At 43.0% G+C, this 21175-nt stretch overlaps 1 protein-coding gene across 2 annotated transcripts; it reads left to right on the forward strand.

The window, feature by feature from the left end:
- Positions 1-34: 34 nt before the first annotated feature.
- Positions 35-21062, forward strand: LOC119730570 (SR-related and CTD-associated factor 4-like). Of its 2 annotated transcripts, none has more exons than XM_038203547.1 (13): positions 35-219; positions 4881-5009; positions 5702-5770; positions 6316-6508; positions 7794-7969; positions 8808-9116; positions 9303-9536; positions 10265-10500; positions 11992-12260; positions 12915-13015; positions 13234-13341; positions 13734-13911; positions 14044-21062. In XM_038203547.1, the coding sequence occupies exons 1-13, from the start codon at positions 190-192 to the stop codon at positions 17067-17069; spliced, it is 5058 nt and encodes a 1685-aa protein (XP_038059475.1). In that variant the 5' UTR covers positions 35-189; the 3' UTR covers positions 17070-21062. The 2 variants fall into 2 exon arrangements, with proteins under 2 accessions (XP_038059475.1, XP_038059476.1); XM_038203548.1 differs by having other exon boundaries at positions 7797-7969.
- Positions 21063-21175: the final 113 nt, after the last annotated feature.

Consider the following 21175-nt stretch of genomic DNA (forward strand, 5'->3'; position numbering starts at 1 on the left):
ATCAACGAATGCGTTGTGGGAGTGCTCGGAAAAATTATGGGATATCACGTGCGCGCCATGAATTTCTGCGCTATCGCGTGGGGGAAAGTCGCCCGGTGGATTATTTAACGTTGTTTTTGGACGTGGAATTTTACCCGAAATGAAGGAAATATCTTCTCATTAGGAACTTGGAATTACTCTTTCATAATCATGGATGCCGTGCGGGTATTCAACAATGAGGTAAGATTTTGCAATCATGCAATTTTTTTAAGTAATGATTTTTGGATATGACCAACCCGGTTGCGGCTTTGCCGCAGTTTTCACACAATCGAAGATCATCATGTCATCGACTGCCGGTCTGGGCGTTTTATTCGCCCAGGCACGGCCATTTTATTAACGATTTCTGCCCCATAATGTTAACAAAGGTTTGTTTAATATACGACCCTTTATTAGAAAAGTGTGGTATGAAAGAACACGGGAGAAAATGGAGATTGATGTAGACAAAACTCGTGAAAAGGCATGAAAAATGAAAGCGCCCTCTGTTGGTCGAACATTGAAATCAAGTGGCATCTGGATTTGTTTTATTTTATGAACTGTTATGGGCACAATTTGAAGGAGATGTTAAGATTTGCACAAACATGACAAATAAGATATTCGCAGGGAAACTTATTTAGAGGTATTTTTTTCAGCAATTGCAAGTCTTTTTTTTAATATTTGTGTTTTTGTGGTTTTCTATCTCTGAAATTAAATAGAAATAGGCATATGCTCCCCCCCCCCCCCGCCCCCATAGTTACCTGCCCATAGGCCTTCTTTTCTATAATTTTTATTGTATATGAAAAAATAAGTTCCATAGTTTTGGAAACATTGTGTGGTAATTTTCAATATTAGACGGCGCCTAAATATTTCTTAAATCGGATGGTGAACATCATATGAAATCAGTTCTAGAATTAAAAATAAATTGCATAGTTTTGTAGACAATTTAATATTTATTTTTATGGCAAAATTTCCCATTTCACTTTCAATTCTTCTGTGTACGATGCAGCATTTTGTAACTTTAAATTCATCTCATTACACTAAATTTTATTTTTGTTGGAAAAAGGATGGCAGATATACAAACTAATGATGGTCGTTCATCATCACCAAATTTGTTACTTTATAAAGTTGAAAGGGACACAGTGTCATATGAGGATTTACAGAGTCACGAAAGACTTGTCAACATTTTTCAAAGATCAGTAAAAGCCTACATGTAGTTCCCAATCAACAATTTTTTTAACAACTTTTTTCTAATGTACAGTACTTTTTGGGTAATTATTCTTTCTGTTAACCCTAGCTCCCTAGGCATTTTTGCTAGGATGTAACCTCAATCCTGCAAAATCCTCCAACCAAGCGGGGGAAATAATAGAAGTGTGCGGTTGATTGCAAAATCTGCAATTTTTTGGATCTGCAATTTTCTGTTTTGTGGCCAACTTTCATTCTGTACAAGCATTACGTTCACTGTGTGGACTTCCGAACATAAGCTGTCCACATAAACCAGTTTTCAGATACATTGTGTGGACTTGCCCACGCCCACACAAGGTTTCCTCCTCTCTGGAAAACAGTTTTAGAGGCATTTTGGGGTTAGGTTTATTTGTCGCAAAATGAAGAGTAATACTCAAGAGAATCATAAAAAAAAAATTGGTTTGGAAGAGTTTGCACAGTGTGAGTAAAATGAGGGTTTTTTTTCAAAGATTTTTCTTAACTACACGAAAACAAAGGAATGTCCACACTAGTTATGTAACATAAACATGTCTGTGTTTGTAGGTGTCTAGTGGAGGTTTTGACATCAATTTCATAAAACTTTTAGATAGCGTAAGTGCAAAATCTCAGATTTTGGACACTAGATTCAAAATCTTTTGTTCTTCCGTGAAAGTGTGTACGGGCAATTCCACGGTTAGTTTCATTACATTTTAAAGATATAGTCCATCATTTGTAATTTGTGTATTTTGTTCGTTTGAAGCAACAAAAGTGTTCAAAATCTAATGAAGGATACTGAACAACTAACCTGATGAAGTTTCAGCTCAGCTTCAGCTGTATATTCCGAGAAAAACAGCATTCTAGGATCTCAATTTCAAATCAAAAGTTGCTGAATCATGTTTTGAATTGTTTTGAATTGCAGCTATACGCGATGTCGCGCACTGATCCGACGAATTATAGCAACCGCGCGCGCCTGTGCGTCGTGCCAATGCTTGCGCGCGCTGCACCGAATAACAAAACGAACTACTAATTTAAATTTTCCTACAGTGCATCTTAAGACGCACCGTTGGAAAGGCCTTCTTTCGTTGATTACTTCAAAATGATAGCTTGCCAGAAAGATTAATTTCACAGGGAGTTTTGTCCACTTACTATCTTTCAACCAAGTATGTTTTTCAACAATAAAATGCCAGTTACTTTTTCGGATGGTTGCAAATGATGGACTATAGCTTTAAGGAATGGAGCTCCACTCTTTCGGCTCCAATATCAACATGTGTGGGTATCAATTGTCCATTTTGGTGTTTTTCCAGAAATGTTAATAGCAATTGTAACACAAGCATAAGCAAAATCACTTAGACTACTTATGTGAGTTGCAATTCGACATCTAATCTTGGTTGGTTTTGTCATTGCAAAGAATGTTTCCTCAAATTGGAATGTAGCTGAAACAAATTATAGTATTTCTGTAATTTCTTACTTATAGGGGGGGGGGGGGCCTACTGGCAAATGTTTTGACATATAACATTTCTCAATTTCCCTCATCAGAGTAAAGCATTGCAACAAATCTTTGTTAGTTATTGTTACGGTTTAAGTTATGCTACAGTTTTTCCGCCAATCTTAGGTACAAGTTAGAATGCCATACATAAGAAACTACTTAACAAAAAAAAGCTCTTTTGATATAGGATATGAACCTTTCTCTTTGCCTTAAAAACAAAAGCTCACAATAACACTCACGTTTTGCATGTTAAAACAAGGTGCCAAAATGACTACTGAAATCCATGTTGGCCCAAAACCAGGGTTTTTTTTTGTGGCCAAAAAAAAAATACTTCATTTCATCTCACTTGCACTCCACTCAAATGAAAGATCTTGTTATCCCCTTAAATTTGATACCACATTTGAGGTTGTGGTGCTTGTAGTTCTGAAGATTTAAAGGGTTCCTGCGATGAAGCTTTCTTAGGAACACATTTTGTGCAACTTTCTGCTCCTCTTAAATGTATGAAACTGATTTGACATTCCTTTTTGGTTAATTTTATTGGAAAGTGCACTTCTTTAAACATTTAAAATATTCCAGGCTTTCCCAGACAACTGAGAGCGCTGTTGCTGTGATGTCATTTCAGGAACACACTGTTCAGTTTAGTGGTTTTCTGTTGAAATTTTGAACCCAAAATGTGCACATTAAAAACACATGTGAGAAAGGGTTGCTCATTGGCTTACTGCCAAACAAAGAATCACCAAAGACAAGAAAATTTACGACAGCCAAATATCCAATTCTAGCAACTTTTTGTGCTGAAATACATGTAGCTGTAACATTTGAGTTTTCTGCCCAGAATGACATCACAGTTTTGCTTATGGATATGGAAATTTGCATTAGCATAAAAACAAAAAGGACACCAAAATATCCTTTAAAGTGGCAAACCACAAATTGAAAATAATGTTAAATGGGACAATGCAGATTCAAGGATTGCATTAACCCTCCTATGCAAACATACATTCTGTGCAATTAGTCCTCAGTCAAAATCAATCAAGTGACTGTTTTCAAAAGTTAAGAACTCCCAGCCTACAAAAAGCAAGATTGAATGGCCGTGACTGTTTTTATGTAACTCACCACAGCTTTGCTTTGGTTGTAGGTAATTGAGAAGCCAGCTGTGCCCACAACTTGCCTGCTTTGTTTGTTCATGGTCTGTTGACTGTGTTTGACTAGCCACAGTGCTTGCTTAACATTATGATCTGCAGAGATGCCACTTTTCCGGTTTTAACCGGAATTCCGGTTTTTAAAAAAAATCTCACAAATTCCGGTTTTTCCGGCCGTCAAATTAACCAGAAAAGAGAAGAAGAACTGTGGAAATGCGTTGATTTTTACCTCGATTTAGTACATTTAGGCGCACGAATGGCACAACGTTGTTCGTTGAAGTAGTCTTAAAAACAGTCTTTGTGTATGTTGTTGCCGAGCCTGCATGCGATACAAGCGGCCAACGTACTTAATTGCACGCAGTATACAATGGCGCCTCGCGCGTGCTTCACCGCGTGCGGGTGTGTTGTGTGCTAACCACACGTAGCATTCAGCCTGGAAATCAAGTCTATCATTTCAGCTATCGGTGGTTTCCGATCGCAGTGATATATGTGAATACAAAAATTGCGGGTACCAACCATGTTTTCGTTGAGCGCATCGCGTAGTGCAAGGATCATGTACACCGACAGCAGTGTTGTGGAATCATGCATGTTTCGTGTCGAATATTACGTTGGAAATTCGGGTAGGCAGAATAAATATTAGGAATTTGGAAAAAGTCAAAGTGATTGAACGAACCGACAGCTTTAAAGGCCATAGAAGCAAAATTAAAAAATAAACAGAACTTGGCTTGGCTACAAGATAAAGATGACAACGGGGACTTTGTGTCGGACACGGAGTGGCTTTTTCACACACAAAAGAGTCCGTTTTTTTCATGCAGCCGTTCCTTTTTTTTTCAAGCAGACCCAGTTCCGTTTTTTTCAAGCAGACCCTGTGGCATCTCTGGATCTGACTGCTGGTGACTAGCCTGCGTTAAAATTATATCAAGGGAAGTGGATGGAAAATTTTGACTGTCTGTGGCTGCTTAAATAACAATTTTAATTGAAAGGGCTTTAGAAGGTGCAGTTCAGCAAGGGCTAAATGATGTACTCATGTGTTGCTTTTTCAGCTGTCGAGCTTGTACGAGAGCAAACCGCCCATCTCTCGGGCCAAGATGACCCAGGTCACCAAGCTGGCCATCAAAGCCATCAAGTTCTACAAGCATGTGGTGCAGAGTGTGGAGAAATTCATACAAAAGGTGAGTCAGAAAAGTTAGCAAAGCAGAGGACACACCATTGAGAACAGGACTTGACCTTCAGCTGAAAATCTTGAACTAACTGCAAAATTTACAAAATATTAAGTACTTTACATGATAGTAAAGTCTGTCATGATCCAATATGGCCTATCAGTGTTTATCTCTGCTTTTATTGCATGAAATTACTGAGAATATTTCTTCCCCCCCCCCCCCACCCCTCCCCAATGGGATGCCAGTCCATCACAGGTTGCTCCCAGGCTAATGCCTGTCCTCAGTTCTACTCCTGAGTGGAGAGAGAGTAGTGGGAGTAAAGTGGCTTGCCCAAGGACACAACATGTGGCCAGCAGCTGGATTCGCACCCCTGACCCTCTGCTCATGAGTCACGAACCCTAATCACTATTCTCCCACACTTTTCATAATAGCCTACTGTTGCCAAAATAGAGAAAATCACAAATTTGAATTTTGATTGAAAGGCAATAATGTTTGAAGGCTAAATCCATCTTCAACAGCTGTTTTGTTTGATGTTAAACTGATCTGTAGGAAACAAAAATGGTGGTGAAAAAATTTGAAAGTAGCGAACTTTTTCATTTTCTTGTTGGATTTAGCTTTGTGGTTATTAGTTCACTGTAATTTTAGCCCTGTTTGTGTAAACGTAACATACAAATTAACTTTTTTTTTTTTTTTTTTTTGGGTAGTGTCGGCCAGAGTACAAGGTGCCAGGCCTTTATGTCATTGATTCTATCGTCAGGCAGTCACGCCATCAGGTAAGTCCAAGAATCACAAAATGCAAAGCTTATTCTGGAATCCCATAATTATTGGAATGTTGTACCGTGGGTATTGAGCTAATGAGAACAAATAATTGTTAAGTTGGAATATTGTGTATTTGTGATTGGGCAGTCCCACTCTGTCTGACATACATTTTTGGACAGTGCAACGGTGTACATAATTACAGTTATAAGCATAAAGTGGATTTTAATTCCGATAAAGCATATTACTGATTTTAAAAAAACAAAGAAATTAGTCATTGAGCTTTTTTGCTTCAAAATGATATACATGTTTCATTTGTGGCATATGGACCATTTTGAAATGTTGGCATTGTTCATAATTATGTGGCATTTCCCAAATCCAAACACGCTGATCAGATTAATTTGTCAGGAGGATCACTTAATATTGATTGGAAACAAATCGTACTTTCTCTAAATTGAAATTTGATATCATGACATGATGAACAATTTTACATTTGAAAATCTAACCTTTGTTCGGAATTTATTTTTCATCCTGTTTTTGTTTTTGTTTCTCAATAAATTAGTTTGGACCTGAGAAGGATGTCTTCGCGCCTCGCTTTGCCAAGAACATCGTCAACACCTTCCAGTTCCTCTTCAAGTGTCCCCCAGAGGGGCGGGCCAAGATCGTCCGGGTCCTGAACCTCTGGCAGAAGAACTCCGTCTTCACTGCGGATCTCATTCAGCCTCTGCTGGACATGGCGAATCCGGAGAAAGCTGGTAAAGTTCAGCTCTTAATGCCAAATAACTTTGAAATTTAACCTTAACCCTAACCCTCTAGGCCCTTGTTGCTTACAACCATCCTCAATCCTCAAAAATCCTCAAAATTTTTCCAAAATTTTGCAACTCCGCCTAAATTTTTCAAAATTGTCAGACAGTCCTGCCTCAAAATGCATTCATCCTCAATCCTCCAAAATTCTCCTCATCCCAAAACTTTGCACTCGTGTTTAAATGAAGGATAACCAACGCCAAATCCTTCAAAATCATCAGACAGTCCTGCCTCAAAATGCATTCATCCTCAATCTTCCAAAATCCTCTTGTGCTTCAATCACCATTCATCCTCAATCCTCCAAAATCCTCATGTGCTTCAATCACCATTCATCCTCAATCCTCCAGAATCCTCATTTGATTCAATCACCATTCATCCTCAATCCTCTAGAATCCTCCAAAACCGCTAGGAGGATTTTGGAGGAGTGAGGTGGGTTAGGGTTAACGTACCTGAATCCATCAAAATCCACACCCCTGTTTTGGAGGATTCCGGCGTATTCAGGATACCTCCATATTGAAAACGTTTGGGGAATTTGATGGATTCAGGACAGTAAGCCTAGCGGTACTGCAGAATTTTGATGGATTCAGGATACCTCCGTATTGAGCAGTTGGGAGACTTTGATGGATTCAGGATCTCAACATTTTAACTCCTTGGATATGTTTAGTGCGTACGCGGTATATGTACTACGCTGGTGGATTCTGATGGCTCACTGGTGGATTCTGATGGACTCGGGACATCAACATTTTTTTCGTGACAAAATTGGTGGATTTTGGCAGATTCAGTATATTTTCTTGTAAAAGTGCTCCAAGGGTTAGGGTTAAAAGGAAAGTTTACTTTTAATCCCCACCTTCCTCTGAAATCAACCGGGGGCTTTTGGAAGATTTTGGAGGTTTGAGGCTGTACGCCTGTTAGATGCGGCTTGATTTTGGAGGATGCAATGTGTCAAGGTCTTAAGCTGTACCCTGCATTGTTTATGTTCAGCTATGCATAATGGAGGCCTACATTATGCTGGATATCATCCGTACTGCTTCTGTGTATCATCCGCACTGCTCCAACGTCTTTAAGTGAGTTGGAGGATTTTGAAGGATTGAGGCAGCGGTCACCCCTCCACAGAAAATTACAGTAATAACCAACGATTTCGGAGGATTAAGGGTAGTATCCACATTTTACCGTAAGGTAGTTTAGGATTGAGGATGAAACCATTCTATTTTTTATTTTTTTGGTTACATCCCACAGCAGCTGCAGAGGCCGCAGTGACAGCCCCGCCCGTCCCCAAATCAGACAAGCCAGATGTCAAGGCGTGGCTGTCCCAAACCACCGAGCCCAAGGCGGGAAAGAACGACGCCCCTGCTAAAGATGATGCCCTGAGCACGGTCCAGCAGATCCTGCAACAAACCCAGCAACAGCAGATTGTAAGTAAACTGGGTCTATGAAGGTTAAAGCAGCTCTTTTTATGAAAGTTCCCAATGCTCTTTTTGAGCTTCATCCCGAAAAATAGATCCCTTTTCTAAATTGCTAATTTTCTGGCAAAACAAATGTTATTCTCTTTTGAGTGAGACATGGACTGAAAAAAAAAATTGGCTGTGTATTATTACTGAATTGTTTATTACTGTACAATTTCGAATTAGGGGTAATGGGATAGGCTGGCTCACACCCCACAATCAGTATCGTTAATGTACATGTACGGACTGGGAACCAGTCTTCTTGCTAAGTTGATCTGTTTGTTTATAAAACAGAAATCTTTGTTCAGAGGATTTCAGACTTCCAAAAAAATTTGAATGAGTTTTGAGGTTGGAATAAAACATACAAGTTGGAACTTTATTAATAGAAAATAAAATCAATTTGATGAAGAGCACGAAGAATGCAACTTAAAATTGTGGATCCTTCCTGACTGGCCATCAAACTGTGTCTGTTGACCAATTAGATCATTAGTTTCAGTCAGGTGACCATGGTTTCTCGATCAAGGTCCATCGCAAGCACTGTGTAAGATGTATGCAATTCAGTGGTGGGAGGGGCTTATATGCAAATTGGAAACAGTCCAAAGGCAAAGGGTGGAGACACTTATATTGAATTTGCATATTGAATATAGTATCATAAGTTCGCACCCGTTTTTTTATAAGCATGTCTTGATACCAGGCATTGACTAGTGTAGGCACAGAACTCACACGTTTGCATGATCCATTGCCCGGAAGTTCACGTCAATTTTTCTTATATATAAAAATAAACATGGTTCACGTTTCCCCACAACAGCAGCAGCAGCAACTGCAGCAGTTGCAGCAGCTACAGCAGCAGCTGGAGCGGCAGAAGCAAGTGACAGACATGACAGCGAGCAGCGGCAACACCGGCCTCGTCCTGGACAGCAGCCTCGTGGACCAGATCCAAACGCTGACAGCCTACCTGTCAACCCTGACTGGGAAGGTGAACGCCACCGGCAGCAGCAGCACCAACAACGCAGGCAGCAGCAGCAGCAACAGCAAGTCGATGGAGAGCAGCAAGCCAGCGGTGCCAACGCCGGTCCCTGCGCCTGGGGCTGAAGCCAAGGCGCTTGGCTTCAATAAAGTAAGTCCAAGTGAACTTATTTCAATATTTAAAAAGTGAAACAAAGAAATTTACTGGAGCAGGGTTTGACTATGCGAGTTGTACAAAGACATTGACTACATGGGGAACCGCGAATGTAGGTCTGAATAGTTCAGTTGGCCTCAAGCCCTTAAACTTTTACGATCCCAACATTTTTCTTATCCACAGGCATTGCTAGACTTTGACTACGGAGACGAGGAGGAAGAAGACACCAAGGAGCCCCACCCAACGTCCATCCCCCAGCCCAAGGCCTCAGGCCTGGAGTCCAACGTACAGGCCGTCCAGAGATTGACGGAGGAGCTCAAGAACGCCCAGAGCCAGCAGGAGTTCTTACGTCTGCAGCTGAGACATCAACAACCGGCGATGCCGCCTATGCCTCCGGGCTATGCCAAGATGATGCAGGTGAAGATTAGGCCGGGATGACAACAATATGTATATAAAACCAAAACACAAAAAGCCTAACTCTCCAAGCATTTTGGCAAGGAAGCTGTCTGAGTCCTCTGTAATCTTAGGGCGAGAAATTCTGACGGGTTGGGCCTCGCCGTTCAAAAGCCAGGCCATACTTCGGCTTTCTGGCTTCTATATTCCCTACCCTTGACTAATAGGTTGTCCGTTAAAAGCCTGTCCTTGCTCATTGTTCGCAATCACTTGATTGACAGTTTCAGTCCTCTTTGATAATGCCGAAGCTATCGCTTTGAGCTAACAAAGGGAACTAAGGAGCCAGGCTGCTCATGCTTCAGTAGACACGACACGCAACTGTGGCTATTGCCTTGAAAGGTGGCTTCTTACAACGCAAGTTGCTGTTGATTTCAAGTGTGAAGACATGACTCCTTTCTATTGCTGTTCATACACTGTGAATGAGTTTGGTAACACTGTCCTTGTATAACTTTTAAAGGGCATCAGATCTCATTCAAAGTAAGCGGGGCTGGGCTGTACCCTACTCAGTCCCGCGGAGCCCTCAAACTCCTGGTGGGCGGGACTTAACCAAGTAGGATCTGAACTACATTGTATTAGATTGTGTATGTTCACTGGAAGTTGGATCTCAATGATGTCTGTTTATGGATGGGACTGTTCCCCCACCACTACAAACGATGATTGTTATAGTACTGCAAATGTTTTTCCTTCCACAGCCCCCGGAGCCCGAGGCTCCGCCAGAGCCAGCGACCGAGGCGCCCACCATCAATCTGGACCAGGACCCAGACGAGGAGATGCTGCAGATGCAGAAGCTGCAGCAGGAAGCGGCAGCCATGGAGGAGGAGGAGCAGCAGCAGCAGCGGCGGTCAGGGCGGCGGCACCACGACGAGGATCAGGAGGAAGGGGAGATTGTGTCGTCGCACAAGCGGTCTCGACACCGCGACAGAAGCAGGTAGGCATATAGGCTAAGGTCCCATGTCACACGATAGAGATAATTCCTTAACCGTTGAACGGTTCCAAAAAGATAGCCCTGCCAACCACTTCAGAATGGAGTGCCAAGCAGTTCAGGCTTCACCGCTCACAAGTTAGGTTGGAAGGAGTTCCACTTTGGCCGAATCATTCAGTGCTGATCTTGGCATGCAAGATTTTAATCTGTTGCGTTAACAAAAGTCTTGGCTCTGGGAGATTAGTGGTGGGTGAACCTTTGAAGTTTGGGATTACACACACGTCTTTGATAGGGGAAGCAAGGGCGAAAATGCCCTCCTTTTTGTTCCACAGCTGGACTGGATGGCAAGAGGCCCATCATTTTAGAGGACCTCAAACTGTTGGAAAGAAAATACCCAAATGATTTGGCTAATTATTCAGCGCAATCATTCGGCATTTGGCGAACTGTTTTGTATTGTGACATCGGCCCTATGTGCTTGAAAGTCAAAACCCATCTGAACTTACCATAGTGCAATGGGATTGGGCGAGGTTTCAAGCTCTATGAGAAGCTTGTCTTTCAGTGTCATTTTGTTTTAAGACTGCATATAGAATTTTGATAGACAGATCAACTGTTGAATGCACACACCCTCATATACACAAAACTGCTTGGGTGAATGCAAGACCAAGACCATGCAGTCTGGCTCTGCTTTATTACTAATCAACTGTTTTATTTTCATGGTTTGGACTAATAACTATTATGTTACACTACCATTGTTTACTTGGACAAAGATGTCACAGATTAAAATTATGACTTATACCTGAATTTGATGGTTCTTAACACGTATTAAACAAGGCTCCGTACTGACTAATCTGTCAACCGCCATTTTCTGAGGTGGTACCAGGCTTGCATGAGTCGCGCTCAGGTAGTACGCAGGCACTCTGGGCTCCTTCGACCAATTGCGTTATCAAAATGCGCGCTTGCCTTGTCTTTTAAGAATGCGTGCAGCATGCGCATGAACGTGGTACCACTGCAGTAACAGCTTCTAATTCTGGTCGCCGGATTCCGCTTTAACATAAACTGTGCACGTATTTAACCAATTTTCCTCTGTATTGTTTCTTTGCTGCTTCTTATATTACACACGGAATTACCAGACAAAGGTAGGTCAGTTGTATGTTGGCAGACCTTCCACGCATTTTTCGAAAACATGTGCATGCCATTTGTCTTTTGAGACTAAGTTTGAGGCTACAACAGTTCAAACTCAGGCTGCTTTTGTGTCTAAGTATAGAGGATGTTTGGTTGAGTCTGAAATGAGGTAGCTGAAGGCATTGTCTGCATTCCTTTCTTTCCTTTGTTTAGCTTGTTTAGCTCATTTGTAGAATTGTGCTTATAGAGACTTGGTAATGTAGTGGTAGAAGTGTTTTTACTAACATCCATTGGCAAAAAATTATAGTTACGAATGTTGGCCTGTTCTGAAAAACTCGCAAAATTTCCTAAAACTCTTATGAATATTTGTTGCAGATCCCGATCTCGGTCCCCAAAGAGAAGGCGATCGCGGTCCCACTCCCGGTCCCGCTCAGGCTCCCGCTCCCGGTCCCGTTCCAAGCGGAAGAAGAGGTCACGTTCTCGCAGCCGCACCCGTCGCTCCAAGCGGTCGAGGTCCCGGGACAAGCACGAGAGGCGAAGGGATCGGGACGAGGAGGAACGCCGGAAGGACAAAGAGAAGCGAGAGAAGGAGAGGGAGAGGGAGAAGAAGGGTCTTCCACCTCTCAAGGAGAAGCATCTCAGTGGTAGGATATTCCTGAGATAATATACAGACATGCGCCTTTTCCTTGGATCCGCTCGTTTTTTTCTTCTCATTAATGCCATTACAAATTGAAAAATAATGTACAAAGTCTTGTGTGGATTGAAGTTTCCTCGTTTTTCTTTTCTCGAAATTTCTAGTTGCATGCCTAAATATCTCAGTAGTAGGAGATGATTTAGTATAACTACTGGTTATAATGAGACTATTGTGTAACACATCTTAGTGGTAAGAGATTCCTGAGTATTGAATCTCAGTAGTAGGAGATTCCTGAGTTTAACATCTCAGTGGTAGGAGATATTGTGTAAAACACCTCAGAGGTAAGAGATTCCCACATATTGAATCTCGGTGGTTGCCGATTCCTGAGTATAATATCTCAGCGGTAGGTGATTCCTGCGTGTCTAATCTCAGAGCTAGGAGATTCCTGAGTATTTGGGATACATCTGAATTCAAAATTAAATTTTAGACAAGAAAAAGCAAACGTGACTTTTGACTTGGCCTCAATCATTTTGTACTGACTTGGATGATGAATAGCACTCAGACTTTCAGGTAGTTATCTTTTTGACTTGCAGTGTAGACCTTTTTTATGTGAAATTGGCTTTAACAGAGGCATTTTTCTACCTTGTTATTCCTTTCTTTGCAGTCTGTACCAAGACACTCTGGGTTGGCCGATTGCCCAAGCTTGGAGCTGAGAGTGAACTGAAAAATTATCTCGAGGATTTTGGACCCATTGCAAAAGTTGACGTAAGCTTTAAATGCAGATAAATTTTAAAGTGTATTTTCGTCGAGCATTTCAACAAAAACATGTATGTGTTTTACAAAATATTCAGCACTCTTGAAAAACTGCAGCCGTTCAGCTCCAAACTGACCTTATTCGGAAATTAGATTGAACTTTTAATGTGAATTGCAAATAGTGATACCTTACAATTTATGTGGAATCCTTCATTATCTATTTTCAACAGTTGGTACCCCCGAGAGGATGTGCTTACGTCTGCATGGAGAACAGACTGGATGCTTACAAGGCACTGGAGAGGTTGCGGAGAGGCAAGATGTTTGGAAACTCGGCCAAGGTACATATAGCATTGATAACGAGCCAGTTCGCTATCTCGATGAACTAGTCCAGGTCAGAGGTTGTGGGGGATAAGATCACTAACGCGATGTTCAGCAAACACCTATTCCGCTCGTAATTAATGCGGGGGCGTTGTGCGAGCATCTCCTTGCATGTTCACCCGCCTTCGATGAGTGTTTTATTATTCCGAATGACCTGAGACCAAGATTATTGTGCGCATGCGCAGTTGAAATACCGGACTGGCTTATTATTAAACCATTCTGATGCGATAATGTAAAATGTGTTGAACATCACACCAATAAAATGATCTGTGATGCCCTATGTAGGCTACAAGATCCACGCCTTTCTGATTCTGCATCAGCATTATTCTGACATCCTGTTCTTGCCTTCCAGATTGCCTGGGCCCCTGGCAGGGGTGTGAAGGAGTACAAGCAGTACAATGACTTTTGGGAGGTAGAGAAGGGGGTGACCTACATTCCCTGGGACCACCTGCCCTCGGAGGTGGACCTCAACGAGCTGGCAGAGGGAGCAGCCATTGACGAGGCCACACTTCCTCCTGGCATGAAGCTAGGTGAGTCCAAAAGATGACCGTCTCCAGATGTGTTTTATTCTTTGTGCGAGAACTGTGCCTTGTTTGCTGTAGATAAGCTTGTTCATTAGTGGTACAAGTACTGATGTTTTTTTAATATGTTTGTACTTGCAGAGTTGCCAGTTGAAGAAATTGAAGAGGAAACCCCAGCTCCTGGGATAACTCATCCCACTCAGATGATTGCGACTGCCATGGGAGGCCAACCTGTGGCCCCTGGGATCATGATGCAAGGCCTGGGTCTAGTCAGGCCCAACATGGCCCAGGCCATACCCACAGTCGACCTCACAGTGCCAAGCACCCTTCAGCCCATGTCAATCAGACCCAGAATACCTGGCCCTGTTCCACCCACCACTAGCCAACCTCAGGCCACAGTGCCAAGCGCCACTCCCGAGATGGTCCGCATGCCTGTGTTCCAATCCGGCGTGTTCCCTCCCTTTGTTGGATACACTCCACAGATGCCACCGCCAGGGTTCCGCTTCGCTCCAGGTTTCCAAGCTCCACCCACAACAGCTAGCATTCCAGTTAGTACGGTTCCATCAGGCGTACCTCCGCCTTCACTCTTCCCAAGGGGAGTGCCCCCTCCTACCAGCCAGCCAGGCCTGCCAGCAACCACTGCTATGAAAATAGCTACCACCGTGGAATCAAGTAAGCCAAACACAAGTGATGACAAGCCGGACTTCAGAATCCCAGGACTTGGTGGAGATCCAGTGTCTGGTAGAACACAGGAGAGCCATTTGCAGCTGCAAGGAGTGCCAGTGATGGGGGTACCACGTCCAGGCTTCCCCTTCTCTATGGCTTCCCTACAGCGCAGCATACAGCAACAAGGAGGCACTCCAACCAGCCTGATGGGAGTTCATCCAGGCCAGCCGGGAACCCTGCCACCAGTATTCACCCAAGACCTCAGGTTAGGATTGCGGCCGCCCATGATGAGACCACCTGGGCCTGTCACCATCTCACAACTGGAAGGAAGTAACTCGGATGTAACAAAACAGGCTAAGAATGATGAGGGCCGACCACCGACCTCTGGAGCAAATGAAAAAGGGGATGTGGGTCCCCCTCAGGGTGTCTTTGCAGTGCCAAAGCCACCAGCCTCAATTCTTGGTAAATTCAAGGATCACATGGCACAAAGGGTCCCCTCTCCTGGCATGCCCGGAAGGAAGGATATTGATATGAGGGAAGAGAAGGTCCCCCTGACTGGCACCAATCACTTGGAAGGTGGCCCAGCCACTGGCAACACTGACCAAGACAAGATGGGTCTACGTCCTCCGATGTCTCAGGAGCATATTCTCACGGATGCTAATCGATTTCCTCCTGGTGTTCGTCTGATGAGACCGCTCATTGGCATCCAAGGGCAGCCGTTGATTCAAAGAGCCGTTGCACCAGGATTTAGGATGAGACTTCCTGGACCTGGACAGCAGTTTGCAATGCAGGGACAGATGATCCACATCCCAAATCAAGGGATGCAGCCCGGGGGACCCCAACTCCAGATGATGGGCATGAGACAGCTTCATCCAGGGATGATGGGTGGATCTGTTAGAGGAATGATCCCTCCTCAGGGGATAGCAAGCTCTGGAGGAATGCACAGGCCAGGAGGTATGGCACCCCCAGGTGGAATGCCTCAACCAGGTGGGATGCCGCCACCTGGAGGAATGCTCCCACAAGGCAGTATGCAACCTCCTCAAGGAGGAATACCTCCTCGTGGAGCTATGCCACCGCCCTCTGGAGTACCTCCAAACAGCAGACCACAAGCAAGAGGTAATCAGGCAGGACAACAGGAGGCAGAAACCCGTGAGCCATTCCAGCCAGGCATGAGAGGCGGACCACCTCAGATTGAAGGAGGGAGGGTTGACAGCGAGCGCAACCAGGATGGAGCACCAGAACGAAGTGGAGCTGGACGTAGCCGATGGGGACCTCCTGTGCCTCCTGCTGGGGAGAGAGAACGTATGCTACCTGACCGTGGTAGACCTGCCCCGGAACCCTTGATGGGTAAAGGAGACAAGGATTTCAGTGAGAGGGACATTGACATGCGAGAGAGGAAGTGGCTTGAAAGGGGCTGGCATGACCGGGATGATCGGGAGAGAGTTGGGATTGGGATGCGTGACCAGGATTGGCGATTACCACCTGGAGGCCCAAGAGGACCTGATTGGAACCGAGACCGAGATGACCGTGGCTTTGTGAGACCAGATGATAGAGACATACGTCGGCCAGATTTTGGCCGCGAGTGGAAACGACCAGGAGATAGAGACATGGAGAGGGAACCATTCCGACCTGATGTGGACCGTGGTCGGGAGCCAGAAAGGAACCGGGAACAGGACAGGGGTGGCTTCCGGGACCGCGACCGGGACTTTATGCGAGGACGGGACAGAGATCGAGACAGAGATCGTGACAGAGAGGTCATGCGGAGCCGTGACAGAGACCGCGATCGTGATAGGAGAGATCGCGACCGGGACCGAGATCGCAGGGAACGCTATGACGATAAACCACGTGAAGGCACCAGAGATGAGCCCGTTGATGACCAAAAAGTACCCCCTGAGCCCAGTCCTCAACAATCCCCGAAGCCATTGTTGAGTCCTGCACCTGTTGGCCAGCCTCCAAGTGGAATTCTTAAACAACCCTCTGAAGCGGCTAAGCCAGAAGCAGTTGCTAAGGATCAAACTCCTGAAGCCAGCAGCTCTTCACTCCCGAATCCTTCACAGGCTGTACCTCCCAAGTCCCCTCTATTCCAAGGTCTACCACCAGCTGCTGATAAAGAGCCTGTGATTGCTGCTGCTGCACCTGAGCCGCACAAGCTCAATCCCCTTGCGGAAGCTTTTGTGCCCAGTGGAGCTGAAGAACCTCCAAGGGCAAAAACCCCTCAGGGACTCTATGCAGATGTCCCGGACCCAGTGCAACCTCAAACTCAGCCACCTCAACAGGCTCTTGAATCAGGGCCAGAGAACAATGGCCCTTTACCCAACATCCCTCCAATTGAAAATGAGAGAAGGAACTCTGATAATGACCAGGTGAATTCAGCCCCACCTTTGGGCAATTCGTTGAGCGACAGCAAAGCCAAAGAAAATCCCCCCACAGAGAGTGCGAGTGAAGTCGCAGTGGGAGGGGAAGGGAATGCAGTCAGTGCCGAGGAGACTGAAAATACGTGAAGCTCTGATGCTGAAGGAGATGGCTGAACAAAACTTTGGGATTTTTGGTCTGGAATCCGTTCTAAAGAAACCCGGACTCGTGCTCTGCAAGAAATGGGTCTCCTTCTACTTAATCTTATTCAAATTGGCCAATAAGTTGTCACATGGACTTGCAATTGTTCATTGATTTCCTTTCACTCAAGCCATACTTCAAGACCTGCGAATGCTAACTGCTAGTTCACAGATGTTAAGCTGCTCTCTTCGAGACTTAACTTTGGTACCTTCAATTCTGAATTAGTAGCTTAGTAGCAGAGAGTGTTTGCTTGAAGTATGTCTCGACACGTCTTTGTGTTTCTTTATGATGAACTTAACAGCTGAGTTGATGAAATATTATTTTCACAATTTGTGTGTCGCGAACGTGTCTGCCTTTACTGAAGTGGGCAAAAAGAATTCCAACTTGTTAATTTAACTGGTAGCAGCTTCTGGAAAGTTTTCATACAAAATCAACTTCAGAATGTGCCTGAATCACTCCTGTTCTTCCTCAAAAAAGAAAAGTTATGCAAATATGAAAGATTTTTTCTTTGTTTTGGTAGGGGTGATGTCTCTTTTGCTAGAGACAAAACATTTTTCGTTGGAGTTCTTGATGTCGCTTCAGCTTTTGTAAATGTGCAATGTTGTGTTGCAATGGCGAAGATAATAACCATACACCATGCACAAGGTGACACCTACAATCCCGGCCAAAATGGTTGGGACACTTCCTGAGCCTGCCACGGTCACCCACTCCCCCGCTTCCCCAGTCAATGTTGTTCTCTCCAGCTGATGGAGCACACACCGTGCAACATAGAACGGGGGCCGGGGGGTTGGGGCCCAGCCAGATTTGGCCAGGATTGTAGATTGATTGATCTGTTAGGTGAAGGCTTTCAAAATTTCAGGGTCTGGGACCTAGACTCTCTTTGAATCTTTAAAACTCCTTTGTTGCATGCCTTTTCTAAAACATTGGCTTGCATAACGGAAATAATGAATTCACTGCCATTATTCTTGGGGTGGGGGGGGGGGGGAGTTAACCCAACAGGGTGAGTCTTGGAAGATGATTCGTGTCCCCGAGAAGTGCCAGACGATGACAATAATATGATTCTTTTTTCTTGCGCGTGGTGTATGTTTCTTATCCAATTCCTGTTTAATATACAAGGCTTTAAAGTGAAGGTTTTGTCACTTGATGCAAAATTGAATTACCAAAATTTCCCTCTGTTTTAAAGGTGTACAAATTGTTTTGCTGATTTTTTTTAAATAATATTTTATTTTAAATCGCTCTACGAGAATGTTGTTCTTAAATTTTTGTGATACTTTATGTTCTGGTCTACCAAGCTATCACAGTACTAAGACTTGAAAAGTGGGCTTTTATTTGTTATTTTTGTATTTTTGTATTTTTTTTCAGGGGGGGGGGGGGATTTCTCAGAAACAAATGCCTACCAGTAATGTGTCTAATTTCAAATCGGCTCAAATAGTTTTCGGAATTAAAAACGCACATAGTCCAAGATTTTGCCTCATCGCTCGGCCAGTTCACGGCCATAATCTGCTCAAAGCTTCTTTTTTGGGGGGGACTACCTATATCATTTTTCGCATGCCCTGTTGCAGCAGCAGCGTTTACTTCAGGTTTAATGGTGTTCTCTTCAGAACTGTATTAACGTCCAGAAATCTCATGTTGTGGTGTCTTTGGAAGGCATTAAAATATTCAGAGGTAATTTTTTTATATCGTAAAAATGAGAACTTGTGTCTTGGCTTTGGGTGTACATGTACTTGGATTGTTGCGTAAAATTATCACTGCACAAATCAGCATATAAATGCTATGTTCTATTATTTTTGTGTTTTTACAAAATTCTGCGAATGCCTATCCAGTGTTTCCCTGTCCATACCACCAAAAAAAAAAAAAAAACCACCAAAAAACAAAAAAAAAAAAAAAAAAAATTAACAAAATGTTGTTAACTCATATATTCGTGATTTCCTAGCAGTTTGAACATTTTTTTTTAAAGTCCTGTTGATAAAGGCAAGCAGATTGTTTTAGAACGTCGGTGACTTGATTATTCAAATTGAGATGCAGAGTTAATCAACCAGTCAAGCTCCAAGATCAACTGCAGGAAAGTTAACGGAGCTGCAAAGATGAAAATTTTGGTAATCGTGGTTTCTGACTTTGATTTCTGATTATTTTAATCCCTTTTTCTGTTTAATTGGTGGACAAATGAGTTCAAACAACTTGATTCTTTGTCTACGTTGTATATTTCATGATTGAAACAGGTGTTCTGTGAATTGTTTTGTTTTATTAGCTAGTTGTTTTCAAAGGAGTTGATGAAAAGTATGTGCTGTAACAAATTGCGCTTGTATCAAGTTCAACAGAAATGCTAAAAACCTGTAAATACTAAAGCTGAACAATTGTAGTTTAGTGAATTGGAATCAGTTTGTTGAGCTCATTTGAAGCCGATTGTAATATTTGCATATCTAATTGTTGTGGTTAATCACTGTAGTTTAAAAAGGTAAGGTTTGTAAATATTAACTATAGTCTCAAATAGAGACTCGACGATGGACAAGTCGACCGTCTCGACGATGGACAAGTCGACCGTCGAGCCTCGCCGAACGTCAGTCAAGTTTGCATCGGAAAACGGAAGGACAATTTGTGGAGAACACTTCAAATGAAAGACCGAGACTTCAGAACATTGGAACTTTCTGCCAGCTTCGCACTAGCCTCAAATCGAGCGCCAGTGTAATTACAGGAAGTATGTTTGGTTGTGACTTGTTGAAAGTGGATGGGAATATATGCATGCTGTGTTATTGAACTGTAAATACATGTAATTATGAAGACCTGGTGTGGGAAGGGTAGCTATCCATGCGGACGCCACCAGTAGAATGACACTGGCAGGCAAAAATGAAGCTGGCAAGCAAATCTAGAAATACACCATACTTCGTGGGAAACAAAATGCCAGGTACAGTTATCTATGCGAACTTGTAAATAACGTGTTGCATGGTCTTATGTGCACTTGTGTAAAAACAAAATTGTTACGGCGAATTTCGTCCTTGCAGCATAAAAAAAAAATGGTGTTTGCTTTTACTGTTAAATATTTCAGATATAAGATATGCGTCTTTAATAAATGTATATTACGCAATTGAGGCACTGGAACCAGTTGCCATCCTGCACCAGTCTTGAAGAAAAAAAATTAACAATTTCAGAAATGCTAACAATTTGTGTTAATTTTGGTCGCAACAGTAGTCTCGATTAGCCTACAGACACTTTAACGGATTTGCCTCGTTCATTATAATTTGTAAGCTGACTCGTTTGAACCAGAAATTCCGGAAATTCTTTGGGTTTTTATTTTTTAGAGATGAAAGCTACAGTGGCGTAAATAGGTCCAATTTCAAACGAAGTTTTTGGGGAATCATTTTCTGGATTGTTTCAAACAATATAAAGGCTCCTTTCCTGTTGAAATTTTGAGCCCAACTATTGAGGAGGCACATTTTGTAAGGGGGTGACAGGGCCTCGACGGAAGGGGATGGATTCCGTTCCCCGTGCCCTGCCCCACCCTTCCCTGAATTGCGCCTCTGGAAAGCCAAGCGACCCAGAAAGGTTTGCTCTGAATATTTGTAATCCTCCCATCGACATGAATATTCACAATCATTTTCGGACAATATGAATATTCATCATTGAATTTCAAATGACGGTTTTATCTCTTGCATTTGTAGAAGGGAAAATGTCATGGGCCTTGTAGCCTATATAATGAGAAACTAAAATCATAAGGGGGGACAATAACATTGCTAAAAATGGAACAAACTTAAATCGGGGGCAAAAGTAGAAGGGTGCAAAATGGCTTGTCTTTTAATTATGCAATCTAGGTGAAAGGCCAAGTATTTACTTTTTCTCTTTACTGTTTTCTGACTTTTGATTGTATGTTGTAGCTAAATGTAAGTTTAAATATTGGCACACACAAAAAAAACACCAACAAATTTAAATTCTTGGCGGTGAGATTATTTGTTAGTTTCTGATTGTGAGTTTCTTTTATTTTTGTTTTATTTCCTTCTTGCCTTTAACTTGTGTGCAGGAATGTGGGGGGCGATAATTTGCAAAAGTGACGGTAAACTAC

This window comes from Patiria miniata, unplaced genomic scaffold, assembly GCF_015706575.1.
Source record: "Patiria miniata isolate m_02_andy unplaced genomic scaffold, ASM1570657v1 HiC_scaffold_22, whole genome shotgun sequence".
Classification (NCBI taxonomy): Eukaryota; Metazoa; Echinodermata; class Asteroidea; order Valvatida; family Asterinidae; genus Patiria; species Patiria miniata.

Excerpts from the sequence above, each read along its gene's own strand:
- LOC119730570 (XM_038203547.1), top strand. The coding sequence starts at position 190 with ATGGATGCCGTGCGGGTATTCAACAATGAG. Across the intron at positions 5,771-6,315 it reads TCAGGCAGTCACGCCATCAG|TTTGGACCTGAGAAGGATGT; the intron begins GTAAGTCCAAGA and ends TCAATAAATTAG. Across the intron at positions 7,970-8,807 it reads AAACCCAGCAACAGCAGATT|CAGCAGCAGCAACTGCAGCA; the intron begins GTAAGTAAACTG and ends TCCCCACAACAG.